This window comes from Taeniopygia guttata, chromosome 5 (assembly GCF_048771995.1).
Source record: "Taeniopygia guttata chromosome 5, bTaeGut7.mat, whole genome shotgun sequence".
Lineage (NCBI taxonomy): Eukaryota > Metazoa > Chordata > Aves > Passeriformes > Estrildidae > Taeniopygia > Taeniopygia guttata.
Genome location: NC_133030.1, coordinates 32064073 through 32084379, shown reverse-complemented (window position 1 = coordinate 32084379; position 20307 = coordinate 32064073). Strand labels below are relative to the sequence as shown.

The 20307-nt window shown below is 39.4% G+C and overlaps 1 protein-coding gene and 1 long non-coding RNA gene across 9 annotated transcripts in view; one reads left to right on the top strand and one right to left on the bottom strand.

Annotated features, from left to right (window-relative positions):
- RAD51B (RAD51 paralog B) overlaps window positions 1-20307 on the top strand; it is a 424230-nt gene that overhangs the window by 222286 nt on the left and 181637 nt on the right. For all 8 annotated transcript variants that reach the window (XR_012056345.1, XR_012056346.1, XR_012056347.1 and 5 more), the window contains exon 9: window positions 18850-18968. Coding sequence is in view for 4 of the 8 variants with exons in the window: in XM_072930101.1 (XP_072786202.1) it covers window positions 18850-18968 (119 nt within the window). In the remaining 4 variants the exon portion in view is untranslated. The remainder of the gene's footprint in view (window positions 1-18849; window positions 18969-20307) is intronic.
- LOC115495521 (uncharacterized) lies at window positions 1069-18854 on the bottom strand. The gene is made up of 3 exons (XR_003960762.4): window positions 15399-18854; window positions 14800-14928; window positions 1069-1677 (listed from the first exon to the last, which is right to left on the bottom strand). It is a non-coding gene; the product is annotated as an uncharacterized lncRNA (long non-coding RNA).

The following is a 20307-nucleotide window of genomic DNA, read 5'->3' as shown; positions in this document are numbered from 1 at the left end:
GTGTTACTTATTTTGGTGGTTGTCAAATGAAGAACTTCTATATCCCAAGCATTTCATTCTTCTGAGCCAACGCTGAAATCATGCATGTCCTCTACAGTGAGCCATTGCTGCTGGTGTATCTATACCAGCTTCAACATGGAAAGCAGAACTGAGATACAAGAACCTTTAAAATAATTTAAAAACTCATGCTAGCAAAAGAAAAGCAGCATGTTAATTCCATTAATGTGGCAGAACTCCCTTATGGGTAATAGGCAAGACTGTGCGATGGGGATGCCAGAAAATCCAAAAGGTACACAGAATTTATTTGTGTGTTTAAAATTCATTGCAAACTCAGTTAATCTAAGGGCTCATTAAAGTGTACTTAGAGCAGTCTCTGATTGTATGGCTTTATTTGGTATGATTCTATTTGGATGAAACTGCTTTTCAAAAGAACTTTGAGGTTTCAAAAGAACTTTAGGTTTTCCAGGATGGTTTTGCATCTGTAACTTTAAAAGAGAAATCCAGAAAAAGCAGCAATGTAGGGTAAGTGCCTGCATTACAGTTACACACTAATAAAAAAAAATAAAAAAAACCCAAAACAACAACAACAAACCCTCAAAAAAAACCCAAAAAACCAGAAAGAACAAACCAAATCTAACTCTCCCCCCAGACCCTTCAAGCTTCTGACTGTTATAGCAGATCTCTAATAATCACTCTGTATTGTTATAAATGTCTAGCTATAATAAAGTTTTTGCTGACTTTTAGGATAGATATTCAATGTAATGAGTCACTCTTGGGACAGAGTTCACTGCATTGTTCTGCACATATATATATTCTGGGTGTTTTCTGGCTTGTAGGTATGAGTTGTTGAATACAGTTTGATTCACTTCTAGCCCAAGCTGCTAAGCAGTACAGCTGTGGAGCTGCTAAGCAGGTATTGAATTACAGCCTCAAGTACAGCAATTAAAAGCAGTGACTTGTGTGCTATAGTGAGTGTAAAGGAACTTTATGCATGGACTGTTCCAGCAAATATGGTCCGATTTGCTTTATGCTCATCATTCTTTTTCTTAAATAAAGTTTGAGTCAGAGTACATAAAATCTGAAATATTTATCTGCTTACAGATGAGATTAAAGATGGAGCTGTGAGACATTGATTTGAAAGAAACCTTAATGTTTAAAGCAGTAAAACATGAGCTCATTTACTGAGAAGCATAGTTTTTGGCTGATTGTTTTTAGAAAATAATTACTAAGATTCAAGAACACCAATGGAAATACCAGTGCTGTGTTGTGGGAGCAAACAAAACTTGGTATTTTCCCTTGCTCTACCTAATTTATGTATATGGTTTTGAAGCCAACACAAAATTCAGGATGGAAAGGAGCTGAATTCTTCTATTCTGAAGTCATTATCAACACTGATATAAATATTAGCACTAACTGTTTGATGTGTTCTGAGTTTGATCTGTTGCTGTGTTTGGCTTGGAAAGCATTCAGTTTTACAAGAGAATGGGTAAGTTTCTGCATATGTATTTCACTGCAGAGTTCCGTGCAGTAAGTGAACATGAGTTCATTTCTCCTTGCCTGTTCCTGAAGTTGGTGAACTTGAAGTTGTAGGCAATGAAACGATGGCTCGAGAGCACGAGGATGCTGCTTCAAACACTCTGCCTCTGTTTTCTTTCTTTTTTCCATGGATGTTTTTCTCTAGGGAAAAAAGCTCAGACACTATAATGGCTAGAATGAGAACAATTTAGCTGTTTTGCAGTCAATACATATGTTAATTTTTAATATTATATTCCAAATAGATTCATATGCTACACTCATTTTGCTTTGGATATGGCAAGGCACTTACAGTGTGGCAAATTGCTTTACGTTGCCTTATTTACTCTTCCATCTCTGTTTGAACTGACATGATACCCCTTAGCTGTGTTAGCCAAACTCAGCACTACTGCTCTGTTGGTTGTTAAGGGGAAAACTAAAGCTGGGGTGTGTTGCCCTGACAGCGGCCTCCTGCCACTGACCATGGCTTTCAAATCCAATCTCCATTCTGTGAAGAGACTAATAAACTCAAAGCAAAAAAATTGTATCATTGTAGGTTTAACCCCACAGTAACACCTTTGGAGAGCATACTACACTAATACGATTAAATGTTAGTGGTGTTTGAAAACTGTTTCTATACCTTCTGTGATTTCACCAGAATTGCAATGGTTATTGCTGAAATAAGTCACTGCGTCTGAAGAGAAAGGCTAGAGAAGCCAATGGAGAATGACTAATTTCAATTTTTCATTAATGAGTTCTTGCTATAGTCACCTGTGAGTGTTAACTGACAAATGACTGTGCTGCCTCTAGCTCTTAATCTTGCTGTGTCTTGTAAATAAAGTAGGACAGGGCTGAAACGATCATGATAAGCTTTGGTTGGGCACAGAATAATAATGTTGGTTGTTCAGTAAGCATCCTATTTTCTGCTAGATTAGCACTGAGAAAGTCACCTGCGGTGACCTATGAAGGCACTCTTTTTGCTGAAACACTATATTTCGCATGAATAACAAGTTGTTATTTTCACCATTAGAACTTATTGAAATTCCTGTGACACTTCTTGCAAGAGACAGGATATAACATGTCTTAGCTAAATTCAAAAACCTGATCATGCAAGCCTAGCCAAATTTGTTTTTCTTTGGCAGTGCTTGCCTTTAAAAGGATTATATTAACATTGACTAGGGACACACCAGGAAAAGTGGTAAAGTTTATTGTATCTATGAATTTGGGCACCTCTTTCCAAGCTTTATGCTGTTTCTTGCACTGTAACCTTTGAATAACAACAAATGTGTTTGAGCCATAGCTGCCCCCATATATCATGTACAAGTGAAGTTCACATTTAGGGTTAAGTATCATGAAAGTAGGTACCAGTTGATGAGTAGTAATTACTAGTTCTTTCTACTGTACTCTAGGAGTACATTATGTCTGTGTATATGCAAAGGTAAGGGTTGATAATTTATCAGAGACAAACCCCTATTCCCCAATTTCTGTCAGACATTTGATAATGTAAATTGGTCTTGCAAATTGCCTCTTCCTTCTTGAAAGCCATTTGTTTATAGTCTGAACAGTGTTTGAGCACTGTCCCAGCCAATAATGACCAGATGTTGCAGTAGGAGTAGAGTAGGAGAGTAGCAGTAGTAGTCTTAGAGTAGGAGACTGGGTAGATGACGTAGTTTACAGTATAACTCCAGGTAAGAATGAAAATTTAGTAGTGGAGTGAAGGGAGGGAAGAGGAAAGGGCAATTGAAAGGCAGATGATCTGGTTTTAAGTAAAAAATACTTTTAATTGGAAAGACAAGTATTTAAGTGTCTCCTCAAAGTTGCAACATATTTTTTGAAAACGATGTCAATGTGGATGCCCTCCCCTATTCTTACACTGGCTAAGCTGTTTTCCTTGGAAGTCCTAGGTCCTTGGTCCAAAGCTGTTGTTTGGGCAGGCTGCCAGAGAGTGGGCTGGAAAGCAGCAAGGTTCAGCAGGAAATCTGCTTGGCAGGTATCAGCATGGCCTGTATCTATCAGATGATTTACTGGCATGTACAGGTTTTCAGAAAGCATTTCTACTTTAGCAGATTGATTGATTTTAAAAATCGGGGGGGGGGGGGGTTGGTGGGGTGTTTTTGGTTTTATTTTTTGTTTTATTTTGGGGTTTTTTTTGGTTTTGTTTTTTGGGGTTTTTTTTACTAGCTCTGGTTAGGAAATATTGCCAGCATAGTCGGCGTTGGAGTGTAGCATATACAAGCTGTTCATTTGATTCAGTGGGCATGAATGTAGGCTAGCCATGGCTGCAAGCTATTGATATGATTCTGTTCACCAGCAAAGGGTGGAAGCTATAGGTATAAAACTAGGCCCCAATTTGCCACCAAAGGTATTCCTGCAAATCCTTCTGCCTGCAGAAGCAGCTGAGTGCATGTACCTATCCAGAGGGGGAAATTAGGAAGTTGTAGTGCAAGTCTGCCATTAGTAACAAGGCTTTGAATCCAACTACTGCCCATTTTTAAAGTGAGTAAGTACAAGAGAGCACTTCCATTTTCTGACTTTTGCGCTTGAGCTGTCATTTTAACAACAAACCTTGCTTCACTAAGTTGGAAAGCTGGATATCAATAAACGTGAACCTCTTAGCAAATCCTGTGTTTCCAAAGTAGCTTGATATTGTTGACTGACTTTGCGGTCATCTACATGGTGATATAGTTACATGGCCTCAGTTTTTAACTGATCACATAGTATAAATTTTATTTTACCTAAGTTGATACTAGCAAGAGCAACATTTATACCTGCATATTGTTCCAAAATAAATTATGGAAATCCTATTACTCTTTTACAGAACCAGTTATTTAATTTCATATGATTCATTTTCATGCAAGATTTTTTACAAATTGTTTTGAGGATTAGTTTTCCTTACTGAAAAAAAAAAAAAAAAGTTCTAGTTAGGGAAAGAACAGTTAGTCTGCCTATCTAGTTTTAGCAATCATAAACCTCTTCCAGTAATTACTTTGCTGGAAGAACAAGGCACATTTGTTAGAACCAACATAAAAGACCTTCAAGAATGACTGGTGTCCAGTAGGTACCAAATATCTAGACCTTACTTATTTCTGGCTGAAACCTTTGCCTAAGTAGATAGTAACATGCAACATGCCTCACATCATGTGCCCCCTCACTGACAGTAGAGGAAGGTACAGAGTGTTGTGATGATTATCAGTATCTACAAGGCACTTTCCTAACTACTACTTTCTAAACAGTTTTCTTTTTATCATGATTATAGCATGATAATTAAATGAAGAATATTGTTTTGTTTAGAATTATTAAAGATGTAATGTATATGGAAAATGAATATGTAGAGCACACTTGTGTCATATCTGAATGATACCAAACTAGGCTCCCTAAACTGTCATTAACTTGCATCCATCCAGCATCTATAAAATGGTTGTGGGCACTGCTCTTCAGAAAAGAATGCCTGCTTTCTTTTAAGAAAATCCAGTGTCACAGTTCACTATGTACTTTTCAAGTCTCCTGTGCCTCGATGACAAGCTAGTTGTATTTTGTCATGCAGCATCCTCAAAGAGCAATTCTACATATGCTTTTCTCCCATCTTGAAAAAATGCAGATAATAAATAGATTTTTCCACTTCCCCAAACCCTGTTGATGCCTTGTGAAGGCTGACCTAGAACGGAGGCTAGACAGAGTTAAAGAATAAAGTAGGTATTTATTTGAAGGCCTCAATGGATACACCTTCGGCAGGACAAGAGCGCAGCCAGGGCTATACCCAAGATGAGCCAAAATGGTCACAAAATGGATGACCAGTCACGAGGTCTCTCACTTTTATAAGCTCTGGTCCATTAGCATATTGGAACTAATTGTTCAATTACAGATTTAGGTTATGAAGTCCCATCCTTCTTGGTTTTCTCTCTTCAGTCCACATTGTTTATGCTCATGGGCCTGAAATTTAGGTGGCTGTCCTTGGTCCCAAGCTAGGAAATTAATTGTTTTGTCTACCTACTCTGTGAAGAGAGCTTACCATCCTTTGATATGAAACTCAGAACTACACATTATAAAGCAGTAGAGAATTTCAAAAATATAAAAGCTAAAACCTAAGGCATCATGTTTTATGGAGGAAATCAGTCCTTCCACATTATTTGGGCCTCCAGCTTGTTGTTGACATTTTACTTCATGCATGAGTTTGGATGTAAAGCTCTGTGAGATGACTCTGTGCTATCATGGGTTAGCTCTGAATCTCACATTTCATTCAACTCGGCCACCTGTAGCCTTCTGTCAGTTACAGAAACTTTCTACCAGTGCAGAGCTTCTATGGGAGCTTATGTAAGGGCAGAATTCAAAGCTGGCTTCACAAGAAGTTCAAGTTCTTTAACAACATTCACTAACACACTACTTAGTCCATATTTAGTCCTTTCTTATGTATAACAAGTATATTATCTTTAATCGTATTGTTACTTGGTTAACAAAGCTCATCTCATAATTATTCTGCTTTTTAATTACTGTTCTTTTTCATTTGCATTTTAATTACTGTTCTTGATCATTTGCTTTTCAAAGTCCAAGGGCTCCATGGTACAAGTTCTGCTTGAGAAACACGTGTGGCATTCCCCAGGGATTATATTCCATCACAGCACTCAAGTTATTTGTTTTACCTACTCCTAGCCTAAGTGTGAAGAAATTTGAATTGTTTCAAAGTGTAATGTAATCAAATAATGGCATTTATGCCTAAGGTAGGATAGGCAGCTCCAGAGCAGAGAGAAAAACAGCAGTTACTTGGTTTTGCTATGTGGAATAGATGGTCTTCCCATTGTATGTCTCTTTTGTCACATCAGGCTGAATGAGCTTACCCGTGGTGTTGCTTTCTAGAAGCAGAAGTCAGTTGGCTTCATTGATTCCAAGACATAGTGAAATCACAGTGCTGCTTTTTGGAGAGGATGGATTAAGGGTATGAAGGGGAAATGGCTGGAATTACCTAATTGAAGTTGCTTTACTTTCTAGCAGTTGGGTTATGCTGGAAAACAGACACATGCTTCATATCACTGGATGTGCAGCTTAGCAAGTCACCTTAATTCTCTTGGTGAATATTCAGAACTTCAGAGCAACAGTAGTATAGAAAGGATAGAAATGTGTCAAAACTTAGGGAACAGTCCTTGCAGGGTGCTACTGGCATAGTGATCACCCAAGTAGCCATTCCTTGGTGAAAGTAAAAAAAACAGGGTATTGTTCTTTTCACGTGGCATATGGTACTGTTTTTATGTGCCTAATAGGACTGATTATTTCAAGGCTAGGATGGTGTGACATAGTACTTCCTGCAAATCTTTGTTACTATCTTTCATTTACGTGAACACAGCAGCTTTTGAATGCAAATTTACTGTAATTTCTCAGTAGTCTTTCAGCCATTGGCAGCCTCTTGTTTTGCAGAGTTAAGCATGCTAGCATCTCTGCTTCAGAAATGTTTTACAAAAGGCAAGATTTAAAAGTTAAGTGGAACTCCCACAGTTCTCGTCTCTGGCTTCTGCTGTGGTACCCAATGATGATCCTCAGCATGGTTGTCCCTCTTTCTTTTATCTTGTCTTTCCACTTCTTCCTGTGGTAAGAGCATGTCAGAGCCTGTGTGGAGTTTATGATTGAGTGAATTTGAGATTTTTGCTTTTACAAAAAACCCTAAAATCCTCTTCTTCATGGATCTGTTCCAGTTACTATATATCCAGTTGTGGTTTTGGTGAAGCTGTCTATATCCTCATTCATATCCAGCATAAATTTGCCTCTATGCACTGATGAGAATTTGTGCCTTGCAGTCAGAATATCTTTAGGGCTGGACAAAGGCAGTCTCTCTTCAAAAACTAATTGGGGCAAATTTGGTTAAATTCCTAAGTTTCAGTCCTGGCTCCATGGGAAGATCTTACACATCTACTCTGTGTTCTAGTATTTGAACATGGTCTCTTGTTGGCATCCTTTGCCATGAGTCATGGTCTGGGGGTCTGTCACACAGGGATCCCCTATAACATTTCAGTGTAGCTCAGACTAGGAAGTTTCTTTTTAATTGAAAAAATAAAACAAAACAGCAGCAACAAAAGGCTATGCGCTTGTTTCTGTTGCATGGTTGTGGAGATCATGTTTGCTCTGCTAGTATCTCATATGATGAGACAGCTTTCCTAACGGATGGGTGTGGTTGTGCTGGCAAAGTACTTGAAGGAATGTCATTACCTTGTAGGAAATTACACTGGCCATGCAGCAGGGGCCAGTCTCCTGTTAGAGTCCGTAAGAAGCCAGTGCCCAGTGCAGCTGCAGTGCTGGTTCAGCCAGATGTGCCAGCTTCTGCCCAAGATGCAAACCAGAATCCCAGCTGCTGGTAGCTGCTGCCATCTCGCAGCACTTTGAGCGAGAGCAGAAATTCCAGCCCTTGCTACCTCGTGTAAGCGCAGCCCAGGCTGAGATTTTCAAATCCTCACCAGTGGCTCTGTTTAGTGAGAAGAAATACTTGCAGCCATGTGTTTTAAAAGTGTATTGATTAGATCAATTCTTGTAGGGGAAAAAAACCCCAGCATCTAGTGTTTCCATACCTGCTGTAGGCCAACACTAAACTCCTATAAAATTCCTACCAAGATTGCTTATAAATACATGGGATTTTTTTTTTTTTTTAACAGATAGAGGGGTTTGTATGGTGATAAAATGAATTACCTTAGCTCTTTAATTTTTAAAAAAATTCCCTGTAGATCAGCAGATTCTTGTGGGGGGGAAAAAAGGTCATCTCTAGATTCAGTTTTATTGTCTGGGCTATTACAGCTGTCATAAATTAATTATCAAGTTATCGTCTCTGCAAGATGGCTGTATAGTATAACGAATTAAGATTGAGCTCTTTTTTGAAATTTATAATCTTGTTGAAATGACAGAGAGCTCATGTGGCATACAAGGTCAGTTGCTATGTTATATATAACTTCTTGTTTTCATCTCCTACTGTTCTTGCAGGGTAGACAACAGATGTGGAACACTTAAAATATTTGGAATGTGTGGGAATATACAGAGGGACCACCTGTCCTGCAATGTGAAAGACAGAATTGGTTTGTTAGCATTATTGGTTACTCCTGCAGTGAACAGGACTCATATTAAAAGTAAAGCAGAATTAAAACTATGGGGGTACTAGGTTGGCTTTACTCAAGGAAACATGGGGAAGAAAGTTGAATCCACAAATTAAATACTTCTTAATACTTAGCCAATAATCCACATTTGAGTTTCCCTTAATAAGTGTAGCCTGGAGCAGTTAGTCTTAGGAAGCCCATGGTTAAAAAGAAAATAAACAGAACTTATCTGATTTAACCTAAAATAAGGTATTTTATTTATTGTATGACTACTTCCACTAGTCAGATCCTGTCTATTTAGTTACTAATTAACAATTGTAACTAGTAATGACTGCATTGGCTATCCTTTGTGAAACCAGTGAAACCCCACAAATTATTTATTTATAATGTAGAAAATTATAGCTTTAATAATAATTGGATTGCTGAGGATGTTGAGGTGGTTTGTTCCTGGTGTCTATTTTTCTACACTTTTAGTACTTATTGACTAAAGTAAACAAATGCTATTTCACAGATGAGGGAACAAAAGCGCAGATAGGATCAGTATGTAGCATTTGCATTTCTTCATTTGGAGTTCTGGCACGTGAGCACCCACAGTTATTTATTATCTTTTTCCTTCAATGATTTCTAAAAAGGAGAATATTAAAATTGAGATGATAGCCACTTCCCTGCCTCAGGAAAGGATTGTGAAGATAGTTAATGTTTATACCATATACCCACTCTTTCCCTCCCTGCAACTGTAGGGTGAAACTGCCATTGCTCTGGTCCCCACTACAGTGAAAAGGGAAGGTATCACACAGTGCTTCTGCCCATAGGCGAGCTCTGGCTGGGAATCAGGCAATTCCTCAAGCTCTGCCTTAAGCATAAAAATGATACAGGAAATTGGAGAGAAATTCGCAAACAGAAATTCATCCCTTCTTCTATGGACTTTGGAAACAGTGATGTCTGGTTACAGTTAATGGCTCAGGCTCCTCTTTAAATTTTGGGTGTAGGTGTGAAGGTGTCCTTCAAAAGTGAAATCTCTGTGTGATAGCACATATCCAGAGTTATGGAATAGCTGTTGATGCACTGTCTTGATAAGATTAATAGTAAAGTCAGGACACACATTAGCAGTTTCCCACAGCAGGTACAATTTTCCCTGCCCTCACATAGATTGGTTTTCTTCTGAATTCTATGCAATCAAATTACAGATACTGTGAGAGCCACAACTTTAAATTTCTCAGCCTTTTTGCGTGCAAAAATCCAGCATTATTATGCATTTTTATATTTTGAGTTCTTAATCATTTGCTGGAGGGAGGTCTTTGTGATTAAAGGAAGCAGGTTTCATTGAGCCAGACTGAGCTCTGGTCTGTCCTCTTTTTCACCTCCCCTTAGGGCAAAGACCAACAGCTTGAGGGTGACCCCTTCAAGAAGTTTTTACCGAAAAGGAAGATGAGAAAGGCTGGACAGGCTCTTTCTAATGCTCTGCACTGGAGCCAGGAAAAGGCAGCTGTTTCTAGCCTTTCTGATGTTTGGGTTGTTTGTTTTTTGTTGGTTTTTTTTTTTCTCGTTGTTGTTTTTGGGGGTTTTTTTTCCCTTTCCTGGTGGCTGGGATCTGGGCTTGCTGCCATATCTGTTTGTCTGTCTGTCTCATGTTGTTTTTCTCAGAGAGCTTCAGAGGCCAGTTGCCCACAGTCAGTTGCTGGGAACAGAGGTTGTTCCTTGTATCGTCTTAACTCTCCATGCCAGAATGTTCATGCTTGAATAGGAAACAGCGAGATCTATCAAAATAGCCCTTTTCTTAAGGGCTTTGAGGCTGCATTCTCCATGGCCATCTGTTCCCTTTCACCCTTTTGGACAATGTTGCTATTTGAAACGAACCACTCTTTGCTCTCTTCTTTTCCCTTTGCCCTCCCCCTGCCCCCCCAAATCTGGGGGAAAAAAATTGTTTCTGGCTCTGACTGGCCTCTGGAGGATTCAACCATTTTTTAGTCCAAGGATTAAAAGTGATATTTTGCAATTTTTTTTTTTTATTTTTCACTGACTTTAAAAAATGTAATACATCTCAGGAGAGAAGAGTCTCTGCAGTCAAAAGATCATTTTGGATTTATGCGTTAGTCTCCATGGAGCACTTTGGTGTCTTGTCGCTGTCTGATGCAGACTGCCATGAAAATTTGGCACATCTTGGAATATTTTGCATTATAGCAGGAGCGGAAGGAACCTCCTATAGTTAAGGGTGTATAACTGTTTCCCTTCTAACCCTCTGTCATCAGTCAGAAAAGCTTATCGGGATGAAATTTTCCAGTCTTGGTTGTTGTCCAAAATTGAATTTATTTGCTTAATTCAGATAAAGCAAGTCATTCCTTTTTGAGAATGAGTTGAAGAAAAAAAAGTATATACCTCCTCTGCTTCAGGATGGGCGACTGTGCCATGAAGAGAGGGACTGACTAGCTGGGAAACTCCTGGAAAGTCTGCGTCAGTTAGAGAGTGAAGCCAGACCCCTGTAATCGTCAGTCATTTTAACATCCTGCATATTTTATACTGCCTCTCTGTCTGTGTGCCTAAGTACATAAATATATATGTATTTTCAGCTTTGGAGATGAGTCAGTTCTGAACAGTGAGCCCTGTGGTGCCTCCATGTACTAAAATGTTTTTTCATGCATTTTATTGTGAGAGGGAACACATTTTCTGTATGTGGGTATATTGGCTGTGCAATTTAAAAAAATGAAAATGCCCAATTAATTTACATTCAGAAGCTACTCTAAGCTGTGTTTTGAAGGTGTTCTGAGTACTTAAATGCATCTGCTAGGTGTATAGGTACGGTTTGATGGGCCAGCCTGAAAGTTACTTTGTCAGAGAAGAGGTTGCATCCTTCATCTTGTGTCATGGACCACTCTGGGCTGAGAAATAGATACAACCTATATTGGCAAGTGCAGACTTGTGGTTAAATACCAGTTAAGAAAGGCCACAGTCAACCGTGATGATACCCATTGTGAGAAATAATTGAATCTGTTGTTGGGTTTGAAAGGCAGAGTTGAAAATGCACATAGCGGTTTTTTACATTTAATGTTTCCTAACTTTTATGTGCTTAGTTATGCAACCAAAACATTCTTCCAGTTCAGCTTTGTGATTGATAGTATTAAGCATTTGGCCAAATCTGAACTCCAGATGTGAACAGCTGTAATTTACAAACAGTCATCTCTAACCCCCAAATGTTTGGCTGACCTCTGTTTCCGTGTTGTAGGCTGAAGGAGGATTGCTTCCTTCTGGAATTTCAGTTTTGATAACTCTGGCTCGTGATCCAAGCTTTACAGCTCTAAGATTATTGTTTTTATTTACACCTAGAGGGAATTCTTGCAACTGTAATGTATGGGACCAGTGTTAAGAATGCCAAAGGCTAAATTTTCCAAGAAATTATGATTTTCATCATGCAAAGTAAAGCAGTTTGTTCAGTTTGAATTGCACTCTCAACCTGAAGTACTATTTAACACTGCTTTTTAAACATACTCTTTGTGGTTATCAACCCCACTGTGGAGTTTTAATTATTGCATGTTTCAACCCTCTGTATAAAGAAGTTGTCACTAAATTTTAAAATTATTTTGAAAGATAATACTAAATTAAAAGATACTGCTAAAATACTCCTGTGCTCAGGAGTAAAAAGGACATATAACTTTACTCACAAGTTCAAAGCGCGTTACTAGGCTGTGATCAGAAACTGTTATTCATTTAGACTTATACTGAGTATATGGAGAAAATCCACTCCAGTGTAGGCTGTCAGCACTAGTGTTAATTGAGCAAACTCAGGTGCTGGCAGTGACCTGACTTAGTAGTACAATGCTCCCTGTGGCTTCTTAGCAGAATATATTTACCAGGGAAGAGGTCAGTGCTATTGAAAACTAGCTTGCATACACCTACTGTCCTTTTCTGTCTGCCATGTGGGCACACACCATCAGCCCCCTCCCTGGGAGATGGGCAGCTGTGTCAGAAACACCCTGGGTAAGTCAGTGCTAACTGGTGCTTGTTTTGGCCACTTTGCTGGTTGTGCAACAGAAACTGGACTCTCTTTCCCTGCTACCCCGTGGCCCTTCAGCACCATGACTCTGAATTTAAGGTTCACTTGCAGACTGGCGTGCTGCTGCTTTTGCCTGCACTGTGGCAGTTTTGTGGGTATGAGAGCTAAGTTGCCATTACACTGTTTCTTTACCAAGACATATTTAATGGAAAAAAAATGTAGGCTATGGGAGTAATCTGCCTCTCAGACCGCAGCATCCTAACATGGCCATAATGCTGTGAACTGCATTCTGAAACTCGCTGCAGTTTCAGAGCTGTATCTCACTCTCCTCCCCAAGCAGTATTAGATTTTGTCCTGCCTTTCTGGGAGTCAGCCATTTAGGCTTCCAGGCTTCAGGCTGTTTTGTTGGAAGGGTGAGTGTAACAGCGGGCTTATTCATTTCTAGTCTGGAAAGTTAGGAAGTGGCAAATCCAGATGATGGGTAAACACTAGCAGAGAGTGATGAAGTTTAGCAGCTGAGATGAACGATCCTGGGAAAATCAGATACGATAATGCCATGGCTGTGTAGGTCAGAGGGCTGAGGCTTGCAGCGTGCAAGGCTTCAGTTGCTCTGACAGTGGAATTCCAAATCTCATTTCTTGATTCAAGCCTTAAGAGACCTACATACATGTAATTCTAGTATTCTGCCCCCTCCCTCCTACATACCTTCTGATTAATATCATGATCTGTTTAATTCCCTGAGGGAACTTAAGCAAAACAATTACAGCAGTAACTTGTAGCATGATTGGTGAGGTGATAATTAAAAGCATTTTCTGGATCACAGGGGCCTAACATTGCCAGATGCCATGATTGGGCAAGCTTTGTTTTTCAACCTATACATCCTTTATATGTACAGGCAGACAAAATGCCAGATCTGGGTTGCTTGGGGTTTTTTTTCCCCTCCCTTATCTCAATGGTTTGTGATTTTACTGTCTAGTCTTGGAGAGACAGGAAGAAATGACTGCATAGGAGAGGTTCAAAATAAGAAGCTACTTTAAGTTTTAATGACAATCAGTGTGGGAAAGAACACTGGATACTGAGAGAGTCGTGTAAATTAGTATAATTTTAGATTTTAGAAAAGGAAGGAATTTCACAAAGACCGCTGTTAGGGCAAGGAGGTTTAACTGAGGGTAAAAAATTTATCCTTGGTTACAGAAAGGAATTGACTTAACTGCTTTCTTCTACTTGTTCTTCACCATCCCTCCCACCAAATCACTACTTGTTCTGTGATTTGCGGCAGCACTGCAGCAATGATAGAAAGCTGGAAACTCACCACTTTGTGATGTGGTGTCAGGCAACAGAGGCAGAACATTTTCACCAGTAAAAAGAAATATCTGTTCCTGAGGCTCTCAACTCCACAATTCCCTAATTTGGGCCCTGTTTCAGGTGCTATAAACCACCAGCTGTCTTTCCACCTCCACAGATCTGGTGAGACCTGATTGTTTTGGTCATGGCTGGTAGATTGACTGGCAAGAAATTAGACCAGCTGGATTTTTTCATTTCTTAATGTCAATTCCTTTTTTAGGTCATCAGGTAGGAGTCTCAGTACTAGCATACATGTGTCTCTCTTTCTCAACTCAGAAAAGAATTGACATGAGCTCAGCAATGAGTTCAGTGAGCGAATGAGATCTTCTGGTGTAAACCATACTGGTAACAGTAGGCATGCTGGTGTGGGATTAAAAGTAAGACAGCATCTCTCCAGTTCTCTGGTGGACCCTTCCTAAAGTTTGAGCTGTATAAAGGTCCCTGCTGATTTTTTGGGGGTAGAATAAAGGTTAACATTACTTATTTGGAAAAGCTCCTAATGTTTCATGAAGAATACTCAAAGTCCTTATTTATGCACAATTTTTTCTGGCCTATCACTTATTTTGGTGTATTTTCCCTCATCCCTTAGGGAAGATTCTTTGTAAGTGGGGAATAATCATCAGCAGCTAAGAGACTTATAATGTGCAATTCTCATGAAAAGAAGATCTTTAGGTCAGAAATTATCTTTTTGTTCTCTATTTGTCTAGTTTTTTGCATCTTGAAGATGAGAGCTCTAGGAGTTGTTGCAATGGAAATAATGAATGACTGAAAAAAAAAAAACAGCAAAAAGGACCTCAATCTTTATCTAATATCAGATTAACTGTGTAAAAATCACCCAGAGTGTGTACACATAAAGACATAAATATGGTAAACAAAAAAGTGAAAACTCACCCGGTTGAGACATATGAGATAAACTCTGTTGTCCGAAATGAGAAGTGAGCTCATTCCCTTTCTCTTGCATTCACTGCTGACTCCATCTGAAGTTTGCACCTGGAGTTTTTGGTCTCGTGATGATGATGGCTGAATCGAACAGCCTGTTTAGTCTCAAGTCAGCACATAACACATTTGGATTTTTTTTTAAACCGGGGATTAGTAGGGGTTTACACTTAATTGCTTTGTTTGCTAAGTATATTTTGATGGCTGTGCTATGAAAAAAAGGAAAACTAAATTACATGTCATTGATTACTGAACAACTCCAACTTCCAGATAAAATATTTCTACTTAATTGAAATTTGAAGTAATATGGAATAATCTGGGGGATGGGGGGAGGGTGTAGTTTGTAAAGATTTAGAACTAGGAGGTTTTAGAAGTATAACTGCTAGATTCCCTCTCATAATAAAAGGGAGAGCATAAGGATTTTAAAAGTTAGCGTTTTCCCATGGCTAGTCTCGTGGCCAAGCTTTATTTCTTATAGCAGCAACTGTTTTTCCTGCCATATATCCTAAATAATAAAAGATTGTGTGAAGTCAGCAGTGTGCTTTGAGACATACCTTAGCTGAGCAGTGCAGAGAGTGAGACAGTCATCATTGTAGGGTAAGAGAATCAGAATCACCTTTTGACTTAAGAAAAAGCTGTGGAGAAGGGCTGAAAAGGGCAGAAGCCAGCAGTGGGAGTTTGAAGAGCACTGTGGTTAGTTACTTCACAGATGAGTTTGTCCTGTGGGTTGTTTTTTATTGTGTGATGGGTTTTTCCACCATTGCATATTTTTATACTTGTACTTTCTGAATAGGTGATGATGGAAAAATAGATTAGGGGTTGAAGGGGATTTTTTTCTTCTTCTGGTCTCATTGTTACAAATCTGCACCAAAAATAAAGACTAAATGCAGTGCAGGTGAAAAGTAGTGGTCTTTGAGCTCTGCCAGTGAACCGGAAAGCTGCACAGCCTGAGTGAGAGGCAAAGTACTTTCATTCTTATTGCATGGTGTGCTGTTTTTGTTGAGCTCAGTAGCTTAATTCTTTTTAAATATTTTCTTTGTACTTTCAGAGAGATTTTTTCCTTCTTTTTGACAGGCCAGGCTTTTATCAAGATAGTTTGATGTTAAGATTTGAAAGACTTTGAGGACTTGTTGCTTCACTGTTTTGTTATTTCACTGTCATTTAGTTCATCAATCCATTTTTAAGATTTGATGAGAAAATATTTTCAAATTACGAATTGATAAAGATTGCAAAGGGCCCAGTGTTGGGGATGAACCTGCCAGGCAATGATATATCCATCTGGGAAGAAAAAAAATCAATATATGAGAATGTGGATGAGGTGGAACTAATTGTTCTGTGCTGTTATACCAACAAGGAGCATGTTGGGTTTTTTTAAGCAAGACTATAGTCACATTCTGCCTGCACAGATTTATTGCATTAAAAAAGATTGTTTTAAAATGTTTGTTTCATTTGATTCAAGATACTGGTCCAGTTATCCAAATTTTCCTAGGAAAATAAACTAATGGAACTGTAGTGTCTTTATGACTAAATCATTTTCCAACATGCTTGCAACAACTGAGACTTGGTTACATGGGGATTTAGTCTCTAAAATGTACCACCTTATATGCAGAGGACAAGAAGATCTTTGAGACCAGGTCTGTATTTGCAATGCTCTGGTTGGGCATAATAGAATAATCCCAGAAGCACTGTTGAGCTGAATAGATTTAATCCTGCTGTTCCCTCCAGTGAAAAATGGAAGGTGAAATAAAACCACTTTCCCCATCCTTCCTATATGTGCCATTTCTCTCAGTGACAGGGAAGTTACTTATAGAAAGTTTGTTTTGATTGCATTGATAGGCAGAAACAAAATGAATCTAGCTCTCATGTATAAGTAGGGCCAAGTGTTGTAGTGACAGACAGTTCCTCCCTGGGCATTGGAGCCCAGAGCAAGCCTCTTCTGCTTGGAAGCACCACTTCAGGCCACAGTGGAAGAATCACCCTTTCTTCTTTGTTTTTACCCTGATTGTGGAGAGGCATTTACTTTGCATTTGACTCAGACCACAAGCAGCTTTATTTTCACTTGTGACAGCTGTTCAGTGAGAGTGAAGTAACCAGTTCCTCTGTGTCTGCAGTCCAGAACAGATACAGTGTCTGCTCGTGTCTCTGCCAGTGCTCTGAAAAGTTCATTTTCACAGCAGACAGTGGAACAGGCATCTCATACAGTCCTTGGCCTGTCTGCTTTGAAGATTAGTTTCATGCTATTTTTTTTGTGTGTGTGTGTGAGGAAGGAAGGAGTGTTTACAGGAATTGAAATCATGCATTTTACTAGAGCTGGCCTGATACAGAAAGCAGGGACGGGGGACCTGATTCAGAAAGCAGTTTTTCAGACCTCTTCTTCCAGCTTTCTAACATTCACCTTCACCTCCCCATGCTAGGATCCCATCTCTGTGCTTCTGGACACCCACTCCCTTACTGCATACATATACTGAGATGTCACCTTTCTCTCATATGTATGTCAGCTCTATTTTCTTACTTTCCCTACTCCCTGCACTCCCTGTATCACCTGTGTCCTGAACAGAAACCATGATGCCAGCAGTGACTGGAGGAAGAACTGGCTTTAAGCACACTGGAGACACTGGAACTGCTGCCCATCAGCTGGCTGCACATTGCAGGTGCTGTGGAAGCATCTACTCCACAGCGTGGGTAAGCACTCCATGCCACTCTGCAGTGCTTCAGGTTGGAGAGTCTGGGGACCTCTGAGCAGAGACCACAGTCTTATAAGCCTGTTTTCTTCCTGGACCAATGTTGGTGTGATACTCCCATCTCTAAGCATGAGAACATCAGGGTTTGGAAGCACAAGGCAATGCATGCTGGAAAAAAAATCACTCTGAACAGTGTTTTTTATTCATTTCCTTTGTCCAGTTCATTAATGTCTAAGTAGTGGTTGAAATAACAGAAAAGATAAGTCCAAGGTTTTTTTAAGGCCATGTTTCAACATAAATCTGTTTTCTTAACATATCCTCTTTCCTTCCTCTGAGACATTTACTATCTTTTTGTGTTTAGAGCAAGAAGAAGGAATGCAGCACATGTTGTCACTGCCCTTGAACTTCTTTGCAAAGCTGGCACAGCTTCCTCCTGTTTGCTTCACTTCTTGTTGAACCTCTGTATCTGCCTAATGCATCAGTTTGCAGGAGGATCCCTTATAAAATGGGAACCTTTCCAGTGAGGCATTCCCTTTCACCTTGCAAAATGTCTTTGCTGTAAATCTGCTCTAGGTTTACCAACTGCTTTGCACCAAAGCCATAAATTTTAATAACTTCACAGAAGAGGATTTGCCCTCTTCAGATAGGGGCTGACACAGTATGGTACAGTGTGCTTTCTTATGTATAAGAAAATAAAATAAATTACAGCAATTAGCTTGTCCTGCCACAAACCTTACACATTTCTGTTCACTTTGGGATAGGTTTTAGGTCTGAAGGAATGGAGAATTAGGAATTGCTGAGCAATAGCACAATAGCACAATAGCAGCAGGTTCCAGACATTTAACCACTTAAATGCCTGGCTCAGGATTGTAAAAGCAATATGTTACTTCTTCTGTTATGTAATAGCAGATACATGATTTGAGGGAAGTCTGGCTGTGAATTTTGTGGCTGTTTTATGCCAACATTAGCTACTTCTGGAACATCTGGGCCCTTTGTAGTGAGGAGCACACAAGCAGGGGTACGTGAATTGCTTCTTGGTGGAGTGGAATGGTGGCTCCCAGCTCTAAACAGGGGTACAGTTACATCAGGAACATCTCCTTAATTCTTGGCATTTATTGTTGATATCAGAGGGTGAGATGGAGAACTCACACTACAGTTGTATAAAAATGTCACAAAGGTAGGAAATTAATGCAACAGTGCACTCTTAAGTGCTGTTTGTAATTACCTATCTTAGGGAATAATCTGAGATGTCTGATGAAGTTTCAATGCTGAATTCTTTTCTGTGCTACAGTCCTGATGCAGTTTTTATCATATTTATCTTCAGGGTCTTCTGTGAGTGAGAAGAGGGATTCTAGTTATGTAACAGCAGCCCTTGGCAACACATGGAGTCACAGCGTCAACACCAGGCTCATACTACAATACCATGACTTGCCAACAAGACAGGTGAGAACTTAACAGCAAAGAGAATTCAAATAAAGCTACACCAGCAGTGCTTGGTCAGATGGCTGTGTCCTTCATCCTCTCTGGTTATGCTACATGTGTTGACAACTTGGCAGTCGAGAGCCCAATCACTTATTTGGGGTGGGGATCAGTCAGTGTCCTTTGTTTTTAAGGGATGACAAGCACTCCAGTGCCTCCGTGTGTTAGGATGGGCCTTTCTGAGTCACAGTTGATACAGATGTACAAGTTTCTTGAGCCTTTAGTGCATTCTACACTGTGGAGATGAAAGGTAGTCCTTAAAGTGCTTTCTTGTACAGGAATTTTAGGAGAGGAGAAACCTGGTCTTTTCACTGCCATGATTGTTTTGCTGTCTTGCTGTCCCCTCTTTGTGCCAAATTTCAGCTATGACAGTTAGGACAGGGAGCACACTGTTTTCTGTGACTGCTGTTTGTGAGTAGAAGGTTGCTGCCTGCACCAGCAAGTTTAACTTTGAGCAGTAAGTATGGTACCAATTTCCCAGAAGTATGCCTGCAAGCAGGAGAATAGTCACCCTTTTCACTGAGAGACTTTATGCTTTTAAGTGAAAGATAGGAGCATTTTTTACTGCAATCTTCACTTAAAAATTGCACCTCTTAATTTAAAAAACTGAAAACTGGGAGACAAGACATTTGGGGTATGATTGAGGGGATTACTTGTTTTGGTTTTTAAAACATAATGCATGATTTCATCTGTCCCTTGGGATATCTGTGGTTATAATCTTTTTTGGCTTTGTCTGTTCTGTTTTTGCATTGATGTAACTCTTTCCAAAGGCTGTGACCCTCAGTCTTAATGTTATTGATTTCCTGCCAGTTAAAGTAGAGCGCTGTCAGAAAAATTGCTATATGATATTTGTGCTATCTTACTCCTATACCATTACTACCCATGTGTGTTCAGATTGGTGCTCCTGGGTTTGCTGTCACAACACAAGGTTTCTCACTTTTAAATTGCAGTCTTTAGAGCCAGAGGAGAGGAAACCATCCAGTTTTATTAGAAAATTACTTATTAGAAGTAAAATTATAATGATAGCACTCCTGTTTCTTCAAGTAGTGGGCACTTCGACTACTTTGGAGCAGTAGTCCCCTGGACTTTGAGGTAGAAAGTTTAGTGTGTCAAATGTAGGTAGAAAAGGCATCTTCTATACTCACTTCTAATGGCTATGCATAGAAATATATTCTTACTGATGCTGGTCTTAGAAATTTTCTTATGTTCTGCTTCTTATTCTGGTCTGTAATGAGTTCTCCTTTTCTACAGCAATACTAAGTTCTGAAAAATACAAAGCTGTTCATGAATTTCCTGGATCACT